Source organism: Dermacentor variabilis, chromosome 2, assembly GCF_050947875.1.
Source record: "Dermacentor variabilis isolate Ectoservices chromosome 2, ASM5094787v1, whole genome shotgun sequence".
NCBI classification, from domain to species: domain Eukaryota; kingdom Metazoa; phylum Arthropoda; class Arachnida; order Ixodida; family Ixodidae; genus Dermacentor; species Dermacentor variabilis.
In genome coordinates, this window is record NC_134569.1 from 61202119 (window position 1) to 61219808 (window position 17690).

Sequence of the window (17690 nt, forward strand, 5' to 3'; positions counted from 1 at the left end):
AAGTGCACACTGTATATTTCAGCACAGTTCAACACCAGCCTTAATGTGCTTATGCAATCACTGATTACAAGTTACAACACAGCATCTGCAATTATACAGTAATAATTTTATAATAAAGCATTCAGTTTAATGACATAACATTGAATTCCTGGATTTTGCTCATTAAGCTTAATGGGCAACTCCGGCGATTTTTCAATGTCCACCGATCTTAATAAAAATTTGCACATTTACATTCTCATTTGTATTCTGATTATCTATGCCAAACTATATGGCTGCAAGTCATTTAGTTTTCCTAAAAATGAATTTTAAAGATTGGTTGCGTTCCTGACTCATTACTTTTTACTGCCCACCCTGTGTTTGTGACGTCAGAGATTACACCGCTACTGTCGCTGAAATCATAGCTGAAATCAGCGCTGGCTTGTTCGGAAAATTTGTAAAAGCTCTCTGTGGCGTCAGGAGATATCATCAGCTTCGCTCATTTGGCGTTAGCGCCACATGTACTACGTGTTTAGCGCGCATTCTGTGTGTTTTCATTATGGTAGTGTAGGGTCTGACGTCATCGACTCATCATGACGTCACACGAAGCAGCAACCCGTTTCGGTTTCGGTATACCATTTATTGGTTATTTAAAATTATTGATGAATTTCTAAGCAAATTGAACCACCTTACCTGTGACACGACTGCCAATGCCATTTGATATCCCAACATGGTTAAAAAAACGGCAGAGTTGCCCATTAAACCGGTCTATAAGAAAAAAAAAAGAATCTTGAAAATAAAAAATCCGCCACGCATCCACAAAATCTGCATTGTACTCTGTGATAGTCATATACGCTTCCTTTATTCCAAGCAGAAGTAAACGAGAACACAAGCTTTTTGCATCTCATTTATGCTCATAATTTTTAATGATGCTGGATTAGAGTAATGGAACTGCAAAACAAAGAGTTTTAGTTAAATATTAGCTAAGCATTGTGTCATGTTTCTTTCACTTTCTTGGTTTGGGTGGCTTAGAATTGGTAACAACAACCGTAAATGATAAAAACAAAAACTGCCTAAATGATCATCTGCAAATAGGTGTAATGCTGCATAGCATAGGCTTTTCTCCGTAGCAAAGGCACTGCTCTATATTTATTGTTGCTGCCATATTGAAATAGAAATCTCTTGTCTTACTTCGTAAGGAGCGACTGGCTGCCAGACATAATCGAGTATCAAGCGGAAGCTGCCTGGAGGCTTTGCAGCTGGGACTTGCTTCAAAAGTTCTTGCAGACTCAGGTCAGCTCATCACTTTGTACATGCTGCTGGTCAAGTACGTACACTCTATTCAAACGTGGAAACTTTTGTATGCACACAAGAAAAACAGAGCTTGGATGATGTTCTGTCATCTGCACAATTGTAGTCAAAGATTTAAACACTCTTGCTTCGTTGGTTAAGATCAAACAACTAAAAGCACACCATCCTGTCTGTATCAAATATGAAATTCTGACAGGCTCCATCATGCTGGTACTCACCATATCCAGGCTGTTAGGGGTCTGTGAGAAATTTTTGTTCACCATTTTGATGGTTATACATTACTGTTGCTCACATAGTGACTTCGTTGCCAGCAGCTTTTATTTTGTCATATGGAGGTCAGCTGTATTGTGCCATTAAAAAGTGCCAAAAACCAAGTATGCTGCCCTCACAATGTACTCTTAATGCATCTAACAGGTCAAGTGCGTCTGCTATTTATACATATTATCACAGTACATTTCAGAACAATCACTCATGCTCGCTTACATCCAAGAATGTACAAAAGCATTCGCATTCTGATTCAACAAGATTCTTTCATTAAAAAGTCAGCGCCAGCAATAAAAAATATCCTGTGAAAAATGGTCACCATCATAAAGCAAAACAATATACACATGATAATATACAGCGATGGCTTGGCACCCATTGTGATGGCACAAAATAGGAGCACAAAATATTGCGAGATTGAGACGCTGTAAAGGGAGAAGAGAAGGGTTGCAGATCTAGTTTATGCTTCAACTTACTTTACGAAAGGATAGATAGGTGGGCTAGTTTGTTATGCATTATAATAAAAACTTAGAAAGCTAGGAACACAAAGGACATAGAAAAAGACACACCACACGTGCGGTGTGTGTGTCTTTTTCTACGTCCTTTGTGTTTTTAGTGCTCTAAGTATTATATTACTTTACGAAGCATGCCAAAGATTGTGAATTGTGTTGACCTCTAAAATTTTATTACAAGTTGAGATTTCTGTGTTTTAGCACTACAAGCAGTTTTATTAATTCCAATCTGGAAACATCTGCAGTATGCCTCAAGATGTGCTGTACGTGTTTTCTTCTGCTGCCATAACTGTGTCTTTTGCACACAATGTCTTTGTAACTTACGCATGTTTGAACAGCGTGCATGTTCTTATAAAGATCAGTAGGGATATTGAGCCTATGAAAACTGGTTTTAGTAACAATATAAATTATGAACACTTGCTGGTAGTAACATGAACTATTGATGATAATTATGCATAATGCATGCCTTAGAGGTAGCCTATGACCGATAAAGCCCCGGCCACACTAGAAGAAAAAGCGCGCACGACACTGGTGGCAAAACATGCACTGCAGAAGCTGCCGCATGGCAGCTTTCTTGTGCAGCAGGAGGGATGGGTTCTGGAGCGATTTTTCGCAGCTTGCTGCGGACAGAGGAGACCAATGATGGCGGCCATATCAGTGATGTGCACGCAGGAAACTGGTACCATGCAGAGCTATCTGACTGCTCGTTTTGCACTCACGTCTGGTGCCGGCCAGACGACTTGTTTCGCACTATCATCTGTTCATGTCAGCTCTCGTTTGTGCTTGTTTTGGTTGACATTGTTCGCAATTGTTTATACAATTAGGAGTCTAAACCAAGACATCTTGATACAAAGGTTTTTGGAGACAGTGCGCCAATGTCTAATACTGTACAACAAGACGAACCCTAAATACAAGGATGCGGAGGCGGCACACAATGCCTCGTTCTTGTTTTTCGAATATGGCAACGCCTCGACAGAAGGGAGCACACAGACATGATTATGATCACACTGACAACAACGTTGTCACCATACGTAAACACAGTGCCAACCTGTCAATAGACAAAGAAAAAAGTGCACATCTTGTACCTACACGCAGAGTAGAAGAGAGGAGGCGAGATTTTCATGCTGTCACATGACTCTTGCAGCACCGCACCATCAATCGGTGTGGCCACACTGCTGTAGCAGCGTTTTACCGCCGGGGGCATGCCGCGTGTGTTTTTTCTCCATTGTCGCTGTGCCTTAAGGCTTGCATGTGTAACCTGCCTAATGCTCATGGACATGCTCTTGAAGTCGAGGCAGACTTTCTTCTTTTTCATCTTCTCCGCCTCCTACCCTTTTTTTTTCTCTCTAAAAAGCAATATAGTTTAGTTTCATGCACAGTATGCATTGACAGGTAGACACATGGATCAGGATGAAGCATAGAAAGGGAATCTTTTGTGCATGTGTGTGGGTGCACACAGTTTACTGTTACTATGTGTAATTTTTACAAACTGTTCTGCTTCTATATGCTTACATATCCATGTACTTGTACGCAATGTATGAATAAGTGATCGATTGATGTAATGATGTAGCTGCAGTATAGAGCAGAAGTTGTTGTGTACATGCCTGAAAGCAGTTGGTATGAATTGCATGCTCAACTATCACCGTGGGAGTCTATATGCACTGCACAAAGCTGCACATATTACTTAAGCACATTTAATTATGATGACCTAGACCTTCCACATCGCATTAGAGTTCTCTTTCATTGACTAGTGGGCACTTTGTGCTGTTCTGTAGGATTCAATCCCACAAGACTCTGGAAACAGCTGGAGCTCATGGGGTGTCGCCACAGGTCGACTTCTCCTTTCTGCTTACAATCTGGTAAGGATTTCTCTCTCTTTTTTTTGCATTGCCTAATGGCTGCGGCACAAAAAAATGCTTGTGTACTTACGTTTAGGTGCGCATTGAAGAACCACAGGTAGTTGAAAGTAATCTGGAGCTCTCCACTATGGTGCCTCTTATACCCACTACGCAGTTTTGGAATATTAAACCCCATAGTTTAATTATTCTTTTCAGCCAGAAAAGATGGAAAATTGAAAAATAGGTGGCAGCACCGCCCTGAAGTTCCTGCACCAGCTTGCCGTGACATCATGAATTTTAATAGCATGTGGTTGGGCCTAATTAATTTTATTATAGCTAAAGATGCACTACAAACGTGTCATTTAATGAAGCCAAAAATTAAACTTACATAGTTTCAGAATTCTTACTGTGGCACATCGGCTCAGATCAGAGAAAATACCTTGAAATCTTTGATGTCGCACTAAAGTACCAGCACTGTAGTTTCAGGTTTTAGCACGAAATTTAGGAAATGGAAGTCTGGCCTTCATTTTCTCTTACAGTAATCCACCTCTTATCACAAAATTAACAAAAACAAGGTTTTTAAGCACTGATTGGTCTGTCTAGACTAATTTAGTGGTTCTCCTTAGTGTCCGTTCTAAACCCCATAGTTTGATTTGATCTTGGATTCTCGCTCACTGTGCAATGCCAGGATGAAAAGTCATTCTTGGACAGCCTTGCTCAAGCACGCAGTCACCAGGCGAGCCCTCTTGCAGCAGCAGCCATGGAGCAGGAGGCTTACCAGAGGGGCTACCGTTACGTTTCCAGGTGTGTGCTATGCTACGCACTTTTAGTAACGGGACAGGTTCAGACCACTGCTCAAACTTGGGCATCCCATGGCTTTGCGTTGGGCGCACTTCTGTTCACTTCAGTTCTAATTTAATCATTCACATTTTCAACGGAATGCAAATAACACCAGCTCATAAAAGAATTGCTGCTATGAAGTAGAAATGAGGCACCCTGTGTCTTTGTTCAAACAGTACATAAGTGGGGCGTTCAAAGAGACACTTAACTTACACATTTCGGTGTCAGAGATGTTGTGACATGCCTACACATTTACATAGCAGTAACAAATGTTTTCTGTAAAAAACCTTTTTGTGCGAATCATCCAATAAACCAGAGCTTGCTAGTGATTCTACACAAGTATGAAAAACAACTCTGAATCCCAAATCGGTAGAATTCACCGTATCTAAAAAATAATAATAATAATAAATTAAAAAATAAAACTTTGGATGTGTGCCAATCCCAGTAACTCATACATAGGCATTGGTATTAAGCGTCAGCTTCTGTTAATTTGACCTTCATATGACTGCAACAATTGGTTGATTTATCTGGTTGATTAAATTAATCCATTAATTTTCAGCTATAGCTGCGCTTATCTCAGCAGTTTTTATCCTGGACGCAGTTTCTGTTTGTTTTCCGAAAAGGGATCATGTTGGATCACACATTTCAAGTTATGCAATAAAGTCTTGACTTTGGCCGGTAGGTACACATCTCAGACACTGAGATACAGTACAAACACTCAGATGCGTGTCAAGTCATGTATTTGAGTGTTTGTCTACTTGTTCATTTTGTCATTGTACCTTCCTTCCATTAACATGTGAACATGCTATGTTCAGACACTTACACTTAAGTCTCATGCATATTTATGAAGGTAATCTTTAAACAGCAGCACTTTTTGTTCATAAGATTCTTCAGAACAAAATTGTCACGATACAGAACAGGACGCGCAAGCAAGAGACGATGACGAAGAAGTGTTGTTGTTCTGGGGCACTTCGGCCACCATGTTCTAGTGTCAACTGGTGCCTTCAGTATTTGCCTTGCATAAACAACACTCACGACCGCTATCGGATGAGTTTCTTTTAGGTCCTTGGCCTAATGCAACCAGCGCAGCCCTGGTAACAAGAGCCGCTGTAGCTTTTCTCCAAGCCACTGGGCTGGACGCACGCCTTTAGAGATACCACAACTCTGTGAATTTGTATATACGCATCTCTTCCTTATACCATCATCATTCATCAGCCCTTTCCCTCCCCGTCCCTTTTCCCCAGAGTAGAGTAGCAGGCCAGAGCAAGTTATAGCTCAGGCCGACCTCTCTGCCTTTCTGTAAATAAATTTCTCTCTCTCTCTTGTCTCCGGCTCGCAACATTTTGGTGGAGGTGTGGGGTACCAACATGGAGCTCCGCAGCAGTCGCCGGGTGAGCCCTGACATGATGATCGCCAGCCAAAGTGCCACAATGATTGACCACCCACCTCCAGTGCTGCAGACTTTGACTTCCGTCGTGTTGTCTCAGCCGCGAGACCCAGGGACCTTCAGTGGTATCGATGGTACGGATGTTGAAGACTGGATTTCCTGGTGTGAGCGTGTAATCAAAAATAACCGGTGGGACCCAATGCTAATGCTAGCGAATGTGATATTCTCCCTCTGAGACACAGCGCTAGCATACTACGAGACCGAGGAACATGACATAACGAGTTGGGACGTCTGCAGGCAGAAGCTTTTGGACGTCTTTGGAAAGCCCTTTGGCTGTCAGCTGGCAGCGGAGGAGCTATCGACCCGTGCTCAAACTTCAACAGAATCTTTGTGGCATATATCAAAGTTGTTCTTGCGCTCTGTCGTAAAGTTGATGAAGACATGAACAAGACTGATAAGAGTGGCCACACACTGAAGGGCATAGCCGATGACACATTCAACCTGCTTGTCTGCAAGAACTATGACTCGGTAGATGCGATCATCAAAGAGTGCGCAATTTCGAACTGATGAAGAGTCGCTGCATTATGCAGCAGCTCAACAGGCTACCAAATACAGCTTCAACGCCTTCGTGTGAGGAACAGCCACTAGGACAATATCTGTCTGGACAAGAAAATTTGACATGGTTAATTCGTCGCGAGCTCGAGGCCATGTCTCCCACCATTCCTCGTCAGCATTGCCCAGACAATGCTTGTTCTGTCTCGCTTATACAGGCCGTTGTCAGACAAGAGATGGCAAATTTAGGCCTCCTGTCTCTCTGCCCCATTCGTGATGCCGCTATCAGTCAGGACCACTGCTTCGCCGTTTTCAGCGGTTACAACTCGCCGTCGTAACCTGGCCAACTGGGGAACACCGGATGATAGGCCGATTTGTTTCAATTGCTCGCATGTTAGACATATTGCTCATCATTGCTGCAGTCATTGGTCATTGCCCCCTAGGTGGAGCTTCCTGTCCGACCGTCCAGATGAAGATGCTCCCCATTTCTCTGTGCGTCCTTCATCTACGAACACTGACAACATACCTATGACACTCCGAACCAGCTGGTCACCATCACCCCTAAGTTGTCGGTCTCATTCCCCACAGGCCCGTCGCTCTTCTTCCCCCGTGTTAGTGCCACAGGAAAACTAGCCAGTGCAGCTCCCGGAGGTGACACTGCGTCAATGACCCGACCTGCAAATCCTCTGATCACATTGCCTAGCCTTGGAAGTGTATTACACGTTGAGGTGGATGGAGTCCCAGTCAAGTCCCTCGTCGACACCGGTGCGCAGATGTCTGTAATGAGTGCCGCCCTTCGCAAAAGACTCAGAAAGGTCCTCACACCTGCCGTACCATGCACAGTACGCGTTGCCGACGGCAGTATGCCACCGGTTGTTGGCATGTGTACAGCACATCCCCGCAGGGGCGTCTGCGTCAACAGGCGTTTGGTGTGTTGCGATACCACACACCCAAGCACATGAGGGTTGGACTCTACCGCGTGTAGCCATGCGTGGGTTAGCCGTGCCTGGGGAAAAGGGGATCTGGGGGTTGAGCCGACGCTGGGTGCTCGGACCTTTAAGGCCCCCCAGCAAAGGCAACACACCTCTTTGGCCTCTGCTTCACATAGAAAGCACCTCCAGACTGACCCACCTGGAAGACAGTCGCCTTTACCTGTCTCTCTCTCCTCAAATCTTGTCTCTCTCTCTCACTTTTTGGCCTTTCCTGTCTTCTTCTCTTTTCCATTTACTTCCTTTCTCCTTGGCGGCAAGGATTAATCCTGTGTGGCTATCCTACCTTGGGTGCACCATATTTGGTTATAGTGACGGTGCACAACTGGCGTCGTGCAGACTTGTATGCAAGCTCTGCTGTGTCCCCCCGTTGGGCTCCGTGGTGGGCAGTCAGCGCTGTTGCCAAATTTTTTATGGGTATTCATGGAAACTTCTTTCCCTCACTTCCTGATTGCCACCATAAATGAGGGCGCACTGAAGATTTCTTAAGTTTTTTGGCAGTCGAACACAGAACCTTCCCCACTTTCACGTAATCCACTCTGATAAACATGAAAAGACGGTGAGAATGATCTCACCCTTTCATCGTCTCAAAATCTCTGACGGAAGTTTTCGGTCCCAGTTTCAAAGCATCGGAAATGGCAAGCGGGGATCTACTTCTAGAGCTCTGCGACCAGAAACAACATGAAAAACTGCTCTCTCTTGCATCTTTTGGGTGTGTTCCAATAACAGTGACCCCACACCATACCATGAATACTACTTGCGGCGTTGTTTCTGATGGTGATCTGTTAGAATTGTCGGAAGCTGAACTTCTAGAGAGTTGGAATGATCAGAACGTGATCAATGTCAAAATGATTAAAATGAGGCACGATGGAACAGAAATCGATACCAAGCATCGTACTTACATTTGGCTCGAGCAACCTGCCCGATACTATCGAGACAGAGTATGTGAAGATCCAAGTCAGACCGTACATCCCAAATCCTCTACGATGCTTTAAGTGCGAGAGATTCGGTCACATTTCACAGAACTGCTGAGGCCGTCAGACTTGTACAAAATGCAGTGCTAACAAGCACCTCTCTGAATCATGTCAAAACTCTCTCCACTACGTGAATTGTGACGGGGAGCACACTGCGTACTCGCAGTCCTGTCCGTCATAGAAAAAAGAAAAATAAATAGTAACAATCAAAGGAAAAGAGAACATAACATTCAAGGAGGAACGCAGGCAGGTTTCATACCTGCCCAAGAACAGCTTTGCCGATGTGTTCGTCAAGGGGCGGTGACACAATGGCTTCCGGCGGCTGTTCGGCCTACACGCAGTTAGCCGGTGGTGATGCCATCCGCCCCTCTGGTGGCTGCAGCTAGCGCTGCTCCGCCGCCCCAGCAGAAGGGACCATCGACCTCTGGGCCAGTGGCCTGAAAGGTCTCATCTGCCGAGACGAGGCCTTCAGGTCAAAGGCAGCGCTCACAAGAGGTGATGGACACAACAGCCAGCAAGACGGTGCCGCCAGTGCCTAAGGAGCCGCGTGACTCTCGTGATCGCTCCAAAAAAGACAAACCGCACCTCACGGCGCCTGGAAAGGGCCCATGAGCTAATCCTCTTCTCTTAAACACACAGCACAAAACACATTTATCATCATGGAGACACAAATAATACAATGGAATGCTAGAGGACTTCTTCATAACCTAGACGACATTACAGAACTTCTACACAAGCATAATCCAAAGTTACTGCATGTTCAAGAGACACATCTGAAACCCACACACACAAGCTTTCTTAGTCAGTACACCATCTATCGTACAGACCACAACGAGGCATACACCTCGTCTGGCGGTATAGCAATAGTTGTCGACAAGTCTGTAGCTTGTCATCATGTCGCCCTCCAGACACCTCTCGAGGCAGTGTCAGTTTGGGTAATTCTCTTTAATAAATTGATCACTGTATGTTGCATATACATACCCCCAAATTATCATCTCGGAAAAAGCTACATTTATAACCTAATTGATCAGCTCCCGGATCCCTACATACTCGTAGGCTATCTTAATGCCCGCAACACCATGTGGGGAGACTCGCGATGTGACGCGAGAGGTCGTTTTATTGAAAGATTTCTTGTAAACTCCGGTGCATGCCTCTTCAATAAGAAGGAGCCAACATATTATAATATTCACCATAGTTCATATTCATCAATAGAACTGTCGATTGGCTCTGCTTCAATTTTCCCTGACTTGCAATGGCATCTAACCGAAGATCCTTATGGAAGGGAACAGTTCCCTGTAATGTTAAATTTAATACATCAACACAAATGCCCTCCATATGCCCCCTGGTGGAAACTAGCCTCCACTGAATGGAATTATTTTAAGGACTCCACTTACTTATCACAACATCTTATCATCAATTTTAGCATAGATGAAGCAGTAGCATATTTTACTTGTTTTATACTCAACGCATCTGAAAAATTCTTTCCATAAATACAGAGGCTCTCATGTAAAAGACGGGTCGCCTGGTGGAATGAGCAGTGTAGACTGGCACGAAAAAAACAAAACAAAGTGTGGGGTTTACTGCGTCGCCGACTGCATAAAATCTCATAGAATTTAAAATGGTAAAATCACAAGGAAGGTGCACACGGAAAAAGGCAAGGAGGGCTAGCTGGGAGAGGTTTCTCACGGGCATAACATCCTACACTCAAGATTCTGAAATATGGAATGGCCTAAGAAAGCTAAAGGGGTAGCAAATCCACCCATTGCCCTTAGTTGACGATCGAGGGATTACATTGAAAGACCAGACCAACACTCTGGGTGAACACTTCGAGCATGTATCAAGCTCCACACATTACACAAAATCATTCCTTAAATATAAAAGAGTAGGAGAACCTAAGTCACTGGATCGTAAAGGCCCTCCAAATGAACCATACAACCGTCCTCTTAATATTGCCGAGCTTAAAGCTGCCTTGAGGACATGTAGAAGCTCTGCATCGGGAGCTGATAGAGTCAGGTATGACATGATTAAAAACCTACACACCGACACACAGATGACACTTCTGGCACTTTTCAGCTCTATCTGGGTTGCCGGATACCTCCCATCCTCATGAAAGTAAGCTATTGTTATTCCCATCTTGAAGCTGAGTAAAGACCCTTCCTTGGCGGCAAGTTATCACCGATAGCTCTTACAAGTTGCGTGTGTAGGCTTTTTTAAAAAAATTATTAATCGTCGACTTATACATTTCCTTGAACTGAACAATATGCTTGATCCTTATCAGTGTGGCTTCAGAGAAGGGCGGTCCACAACTGATCATCTTGTGTACATTGAAGGAAATATCCGTGATGCATTTGCACATAAGCAGTTTTTTTTATTGATATTCCTTGATATAGAGAAGGCGTATGACACAATGTAGCATTACGAGATCTTGCGAGACTTGTCGGGAATGGGCATTCGTGGAAATATACTAAACATGATAGAAAGCTATTAACCAATCTTACCTTCCGCGTGAAAATCTGCAACGTATTGTCGATACCTCTTATACAAGAAACTGGGGTACTCCTAGGAGCCGTGCTTAGCTGCACTCTCTTTATTATGAAAATGAACACGCTTCATGCTTCATTACCACCAGCCATTTTTTATTCAGTCTACATGGACGACATTCAAATAGGCTTCAAATCATGTAACCTCGCAGTATGCGAGAGACAGGTACAGCAGGGCTTGAACAAGGTGTCCAAGTGGGGAGGCAAAAATGGATTTAAAATCAACCCCCACAAAAGTTATTGTGTTCTTTTCACGAGAAAGAGAGGCCTTGTTCCAGATCCTTTTATAGAACTGTGTGGACAGCAAATACCTGTCAACAAGGAGCATAAATTTCTACGTATTATACTTGACTCTAAACTAACTTTTATTCCACACATAAAATATTTTAAGGTGAATTGCTTAAAAACAATGAACTTACTGAAAATGTTATCCTACACAACATGGGACAGCGACAGGAAGTGTTTAATGAATCTTTACAAGAGCATCATTCAATCACAATTGGACTATGGTGCCGTGGTCTATCATTCTTCCGCCCAGAGTGCTCTAAAGATGCTAGATCCTGTCCACCATTAGGTATCTGGCTGGCAACTGGCGCCTTCATAAGAAGTCCTATTGAAAGTTTATACGTAGAATCAAATCAGTGGTCACTTCATCTGCAGAGAGCCTAATCATCAACATCCGTGTTCTAATACCATTAACGATATGACATGTGCTATACACTCTTTCATAATCGTCTCTCTGTAAGACAGCCTTTTTCACTGCGTTTCAGGGAGCTTAACGTTGAAATGGATGTACCACTCCTCGAACATTGCTTAATGCCTCCAGCTAAGCTGCTACCGCCTTGGGAGTGGCAGCCGATAGAATGTGATATATCTTTTCTACAAGTTACAAAGCACGCTCCAGAGATCGAAGTCCGAATGCATTTCCTAGAATTCCAGTACAAGCACTCCTCCACGGAGTTCTACACGGACGCATTGAAGCCACATGCCAGTGTGTCCTATGCAGCCATCGGTCCATGCTTCTCGGAATCTGATGTGCTGCATCCGGAAACAAGTATCTTTACGGCTGAGGCCCATGCACTATTGTCGGCTGTGAGGCATATAAGGAAATCAAAACTCCAATACACAATATACAGACTCCCTAAGCGTCGTGAAGGCCTTGATGTCACTCTGTAAGCACAAAAGTCCAGTACCTAATGAACTCTATTCCATCCTATGTAAAGCGTATATATCAAACCAGCATGTCATTATATGCCATAGGGGCATCGACGGTAATGTTCTGGCAGACTAGATGGCCACGTCAATTTTATCGCAAGCTGTTAATCTTACCGCTGCTGTCCCTGTCACAGACCTGAGGCCTTTCTTCTGAAACAAACTGCAAAACCACTGGCAACGCATGTGGGACACTGAAACAAATAATAAGCTGCATGTAATAAAGCCGCAATTAGCTTTCGGGCCCTCCACATCAAAATCACGCCGAACAGGCGTCCTATTCTGTCATCTCAGAATAGGACACTTTGGCACCCATAATTTTCTACTCACTGGGAATAAAACCTCCAGCCTGTGGTACGTGTGGGGAGGGGCTGACCGTGCTCCACGGCCTCCTGGAGTGTCGGGTGGCTGAATCTAAGAGACATTTTCCGCTAGCATGCCGGCAGCATATCCCTCTTCCTCCTGTCATGTTTCTCTGTCAAGATCCGCTTTTTCATACTAATACAGTCCTATGTTTTCTGAAACATGTTGTCTTACATTTTATTAGCGCCATACACTCGTAGCACTTCCTCTTTTCAGAGGATGCCACTGCGATAGTAGTATTGCATAGCACGTGCCTCCAGGCCCTTGTATTTCAAGGGCCCTGGTGAGGCAGTAGTGCTCTAGCCAATTTTTTTCATCTGACTTATTTTGTATATCTTATGCTTCTTTAGCAATGCATTTTAATGCTCATAGTACACATCATTAGTCATCGCCATAATCTTATTAGACATAGATTTTACGCACTTTACAGCGACTGTTCTTAAGGCTCCTTTACAGCCACGTCACATCAACTTCATAGAACTCATCACTCCACTGCGAAATTGCTCACACTGGCATTACGCTCTTTGGCCATAACTGGCCCTTGCGCCAGTAAACAATACACATTCATTCATTCATGTGTACATCATGAGTAACGATTGCTGGGCATCAAATTACCGTCTTATTTAGTGTGTTAGAGCACTGTCTGCAAGAACTGATTTTGGGACTAGACTTTCTTTCAACCCATTCTGCCCGCCCTAATAGACTGCGCTACAGGTGTCCTGCAGTTGGACCTTCCTTCTGACAGCTACTTTGGTTCTGATGCACATCATCCGTCCCTGTGTTCTGCCGAATTCGCCCAGTTGCCGCCTCAAGCCGCTACTACTGTACCTTTCAATGCTCGACCGCATGTTCCTTATGGCGACTACACCGTCTCTCCGCTTGTCGACGTCATTCTACAGCATGGCATCGTGCTGCCAAGTACTGTTGTCACCATCATCGATAATTCTACTTGGCTTCCTGTTCTCAACTTTGGGTCTATTGCACATGTTCTTCCCGGTAACATGACAGTGGCCCGTCTGACAGCTGTGCATGAGTACCAGATACCTCCGCTCGCGCCCACTATTTCTGTCTTTGTCAGCCCTGTTGTCGCTTGTTCCCGTTCGGTTTCGTCACTCTACCACGATGTCGATAAAATGATCGCTACCGACCTCTCTCCAGCTCAAACAGAAGACCTTACACTCATTCTGTTTAGTTACTGCAATATTTTTTATTTCGATGACCGCCCACTCAGCCAGACAGCGGTGATCACTCATCGGACTCACACTGGCGATGCAAGTCCCGTTCATCGCCACCCACACTGTGTGTCTGCTGTTGAGCGCAGCATCATTCAAAGCAAAGTCACGAAGATGCTGAAGAAGAACATCATCGAGTCTTCCACTAGCCCATGGGCCTCACCAGTTGTCCTGGTCAAGAAAAAAGACAACACCTGGAGATTTTGTGTTGACTATCGCCATCTGATCAAGATCACCAAAAAGGATGTATATCTGCCTTGCCTTGTATCGATGATGCACTTGACTGTCTACATAGGGCGAAATATTTTTCATTGATTGAAAAATATTGAAAAATATTGATTGAAAAATAGTCAGGCTATTGGCAAATCGCTTTTGATGAGAAGGATCGCGAGAAGGCAGCCTTTATTATGTCTGATGGACTTTTTCAATTCAAAGTCATGCCCTCCGGGCTTTGCAATGCCCCAACGACGTTCGAGAGAATGATGGACATTCTCTGAGGCTTGAAGTGGACCATCTGTCTGTGTTATCTTGATGACATAATCGTTTTTGTTCCAACTTTTGAAACCCACACTGAGCGTCTCGCAACTGTCCTTGCTGCTTTTTACACTGCGAAATTTCATCTCAACTCGTCAAAGTGTCACATCGGTCATCGTGAAATGACCGTTCTCGGGCACCTTGTAAACGCCAATGGAATTCAACCTGACCTGGCCAAAGTTCTAGCCTTGCAAGACTTTCCTGTGCCGTGCTCAGTTAAGGACGTTCACAGCTTCATAGGCTTATGCTCGTAAAAGTGAGTCATGCATGCAACATACATTTCTAATAAGTACACATTACATGTTAAAGTTTGGTAACGTAAGAAATGTTTGATATATTGGGCATGTTTTTTTTTTTATTTTTATGTCTTTAACAATGCAGGTGTTTGGGGGTTAAAAGAAATGGCCAAAAAGACTGCGCAATTGCTGATATATTCTTACTTGGAGGCTTTGAATGGCTAGAATAGGTGCACAGCCTTGGGCACAGGAAGTAGTACACACCCATCAGGAGCTTTAATGGTAGTATTCTGTTACGTTCGCTGGCTGTCAAACATAAGGGGCAGTCTGAAGTCTTGCACAACGCCCATGATTCTCTGCTCTTTCACAGGTTGCACATTCTAACCGAAGTGGAGCAGGGCTTCCGTGTATTACTTGACATGGAACCTGGCAGCAGCCGTGAAGAAAAGCAGGCTCAACTTACATCACTGCTTGAAGTCTGGAAGGCTCGAGAGGACCTTGTTCAGGTGGGTGTGATGTACTCAGCCTATCCACGCTATTGAAGTGCAAATAATGACAGAAACTGAAACATGACAAGCATTTATTAAAACTTGTTTAAAGCTTGTTTAACATTTGTTTAAACGTGTTGTATCTCAGTCTCAGTGTGTGTTTCTTTTTGTGCTTCAATACCAATGCCAACTAGCCCTGCTGTCTACCCATCTGCACTCAGCCTATGTTAAAACATTGTGTACATTGCAATGATAGCAAAGATGGCTATGAATGTCTTCATAATTACAATGAACGAGAAAGGGAGCAGAGGTCCTGGTTTTAAGTCACCACCACATAAAGCCAATAGGCAGTGACAACAAAAAAAGCACTTGTTTATTTAATTGAAATGTAGAATTGTTAAATAAATTAAAATAATAGTGGACGAAAACACAACTGGCCACAGCTGGGATACAAGCCTACGTCCTCACATTAAGCGTGCAATGCTGTTGTGAATTGAGCTATTGCAGTGCCATTGCAGTGCCATTGTCGAGCTGTAGTCGAGATTAGTCTGTAGCCCTCTGTGCCAGTGTCTCACAGGCCTGGTGTTATACTTTCGCACATTATGCACCATGAATGAATCAATCATAGACACGCCATCTGTTGTATGCAGCGTTCACCACTGCTACTGGAACCTCTGTGGAATGTGCGGCGTGCACTGCTCAGCATCGCCAAAAAGAAGCACCATGACCTGGAGGATGTTCTGCAAACAGAACTCGCCAAGTGCTGGCTCAAAAGTGCCAAGCTGGCAAGAAAGTGAGTGCACCCTGAAAGTCTCCTACTACACTCTGAAATGCTCCTCCATCAAATGTGTTGCCCCGTACTTCGGTGGGGGGGGAATATGACACCACTTCTTCTCTCAAGTTATTCTCCTATGTGATTCCTCAGCTATATGTTTATTATTATGCAACCCCAGATGCTACTTGAAATCACTGAAGTGGAGGTATCTTTCTCAAATATAACTCTTAGTTGCTGAAATTGCCAAGGTACATTAATGAAATAGAGTGACCACTTCACTCCCAGAAGTAGATCAGAGGTAGCACTGGGTTGCTGTTTAATTGGAGAAAATCTTAAAGTAAGAAGCACAGGCCTCATGCGCTGGTGTTTGGGAAAAAATGTGTGGCACCACCTACTGACGTGAAGCTTGGAATCGAGCATAGTACGGAGTCTGGCTCCCTGCCTCAGTTGGCTGCTCAGCTATCGAATGCAAAGCAACTATTTCACCTGTTTCTGGTGTGTATTCCTTGTTTTTTGCATATGTAACACTTAGAAGAAGAGCTAGCTTTTCTTCCTTTCTTTGAGACACAACAAGACTGCCATAGAATAGTTGATCACCTCATTCACCAGACCGATGCAACAAGCAGAAGTGAGTGATACCGTGCTGCGCCGTGCAATGCAATTTGGTCACCAACGCTAGTGTTGCATTGTGAATTGCCAAGGACAAAGATTGCATCACATGGTCCAGCTTAATGACTTTCCATCCCATTCGTACAAAGCAGAGAGGGGAGAACGCAGTATATGGTCCCTTCGACACACGGGGAAAGCAAAACTACATGCACTCCTTCATGGTCGCTCGTGTTAGAGATAAAGTGCCGTGAGAGCAGAGTGACAACAATAGAATGCAAAGCCACAACTTCCTTTACAACAGGAAAAAAAAAAAGAAATGTTCTGAGCAATCATGCATATGTTTCGACGCTATTTCCATCAGTTTAAGTTTTGATCATATGCGACTGAAATTGCACTCGTCACAGGGGGCCTGCGGCATCCGATGAACAAGTTCCCATGTTGTACCAACCGCAGCGATAGGCATGATTTCTCGACACCAACACACATATAATAATAATAACAATAATAATAATAACAACGACAACAACAACAACAACAACAATAATAATAATAATAATAATAATAATAATAATAATAATAATAATAATAATAATAATAATAATAATAATAATAGTAATAATAATAAATGAAATAAAAAAAAGGAGAAGGGGAGAAAATCACTCAAAATTTTACCGAGAGCTATTTCAGGGTTTTTTAGTGACTCTAACTTACCTCAGCATCATATATATGACACCAAATCTGCAATCACTCATTTGTTGCCACATACAGATATGTTTTATACAAATTTCGGACCTATAAATTGCTGATAAGTGCATGTCGGGTACCGTGCAGAGCATCCGCATCTGTCTTGCGATAACCTAAACCAGCATACATTAATTACTATGCAGGCTTGTGCATCTGCACTTTAGGAGTTAACGTGCGGGTTTTAGCTTACAACTACTAATAGTGCATCATAGAAATCATTCACAAAATATTGTGCATCACCATCTTCCTCTTTGTCGCTGGCAATGGTTGTATATAGTGCCAACTGTTCCCAGTTGCACCGGTGTGCATGTACGCAC

General features: G+C 43.7%; 1 protein-coding gene across 2 annotated transcripts in view; it reads left to right on the plus strand.

Moving 5' to 3' along the window:
• The window catches only part of mei-41 (ATR serine/threonine kinase meiotic 41), a 131246-nt gene that overhangs the window by 79063 nt on the left and 34493 nt on the right, over positions 1-17690 (plus strand). For both annotated transcript variants that reach the window (XR_012825986.1, XM_075680723.1), the window contains exons 40-44: positions 1176-1269; positions 3836-3919; positions 4587-4702; positions 15128-15263; positions 15896-16038. Coding sequence is in view for 1 of the 2 variants with exons in the window: in XM_075680723.1 (XP_075536838.1) it covers positions 1176-1269; positions 3836-3919; positions 4587-4702; positions 15128-15263; positions 15896-16038 (573 nt within the window). In the remaining variant the exon portion in view is untranslated. The remainder of the gene's footprint in view (positions 1-1175; positions 1270-3835; positions 3920-4586; positions 4703-15127; positions 15264-15895; positions 16039-17690) is intronic.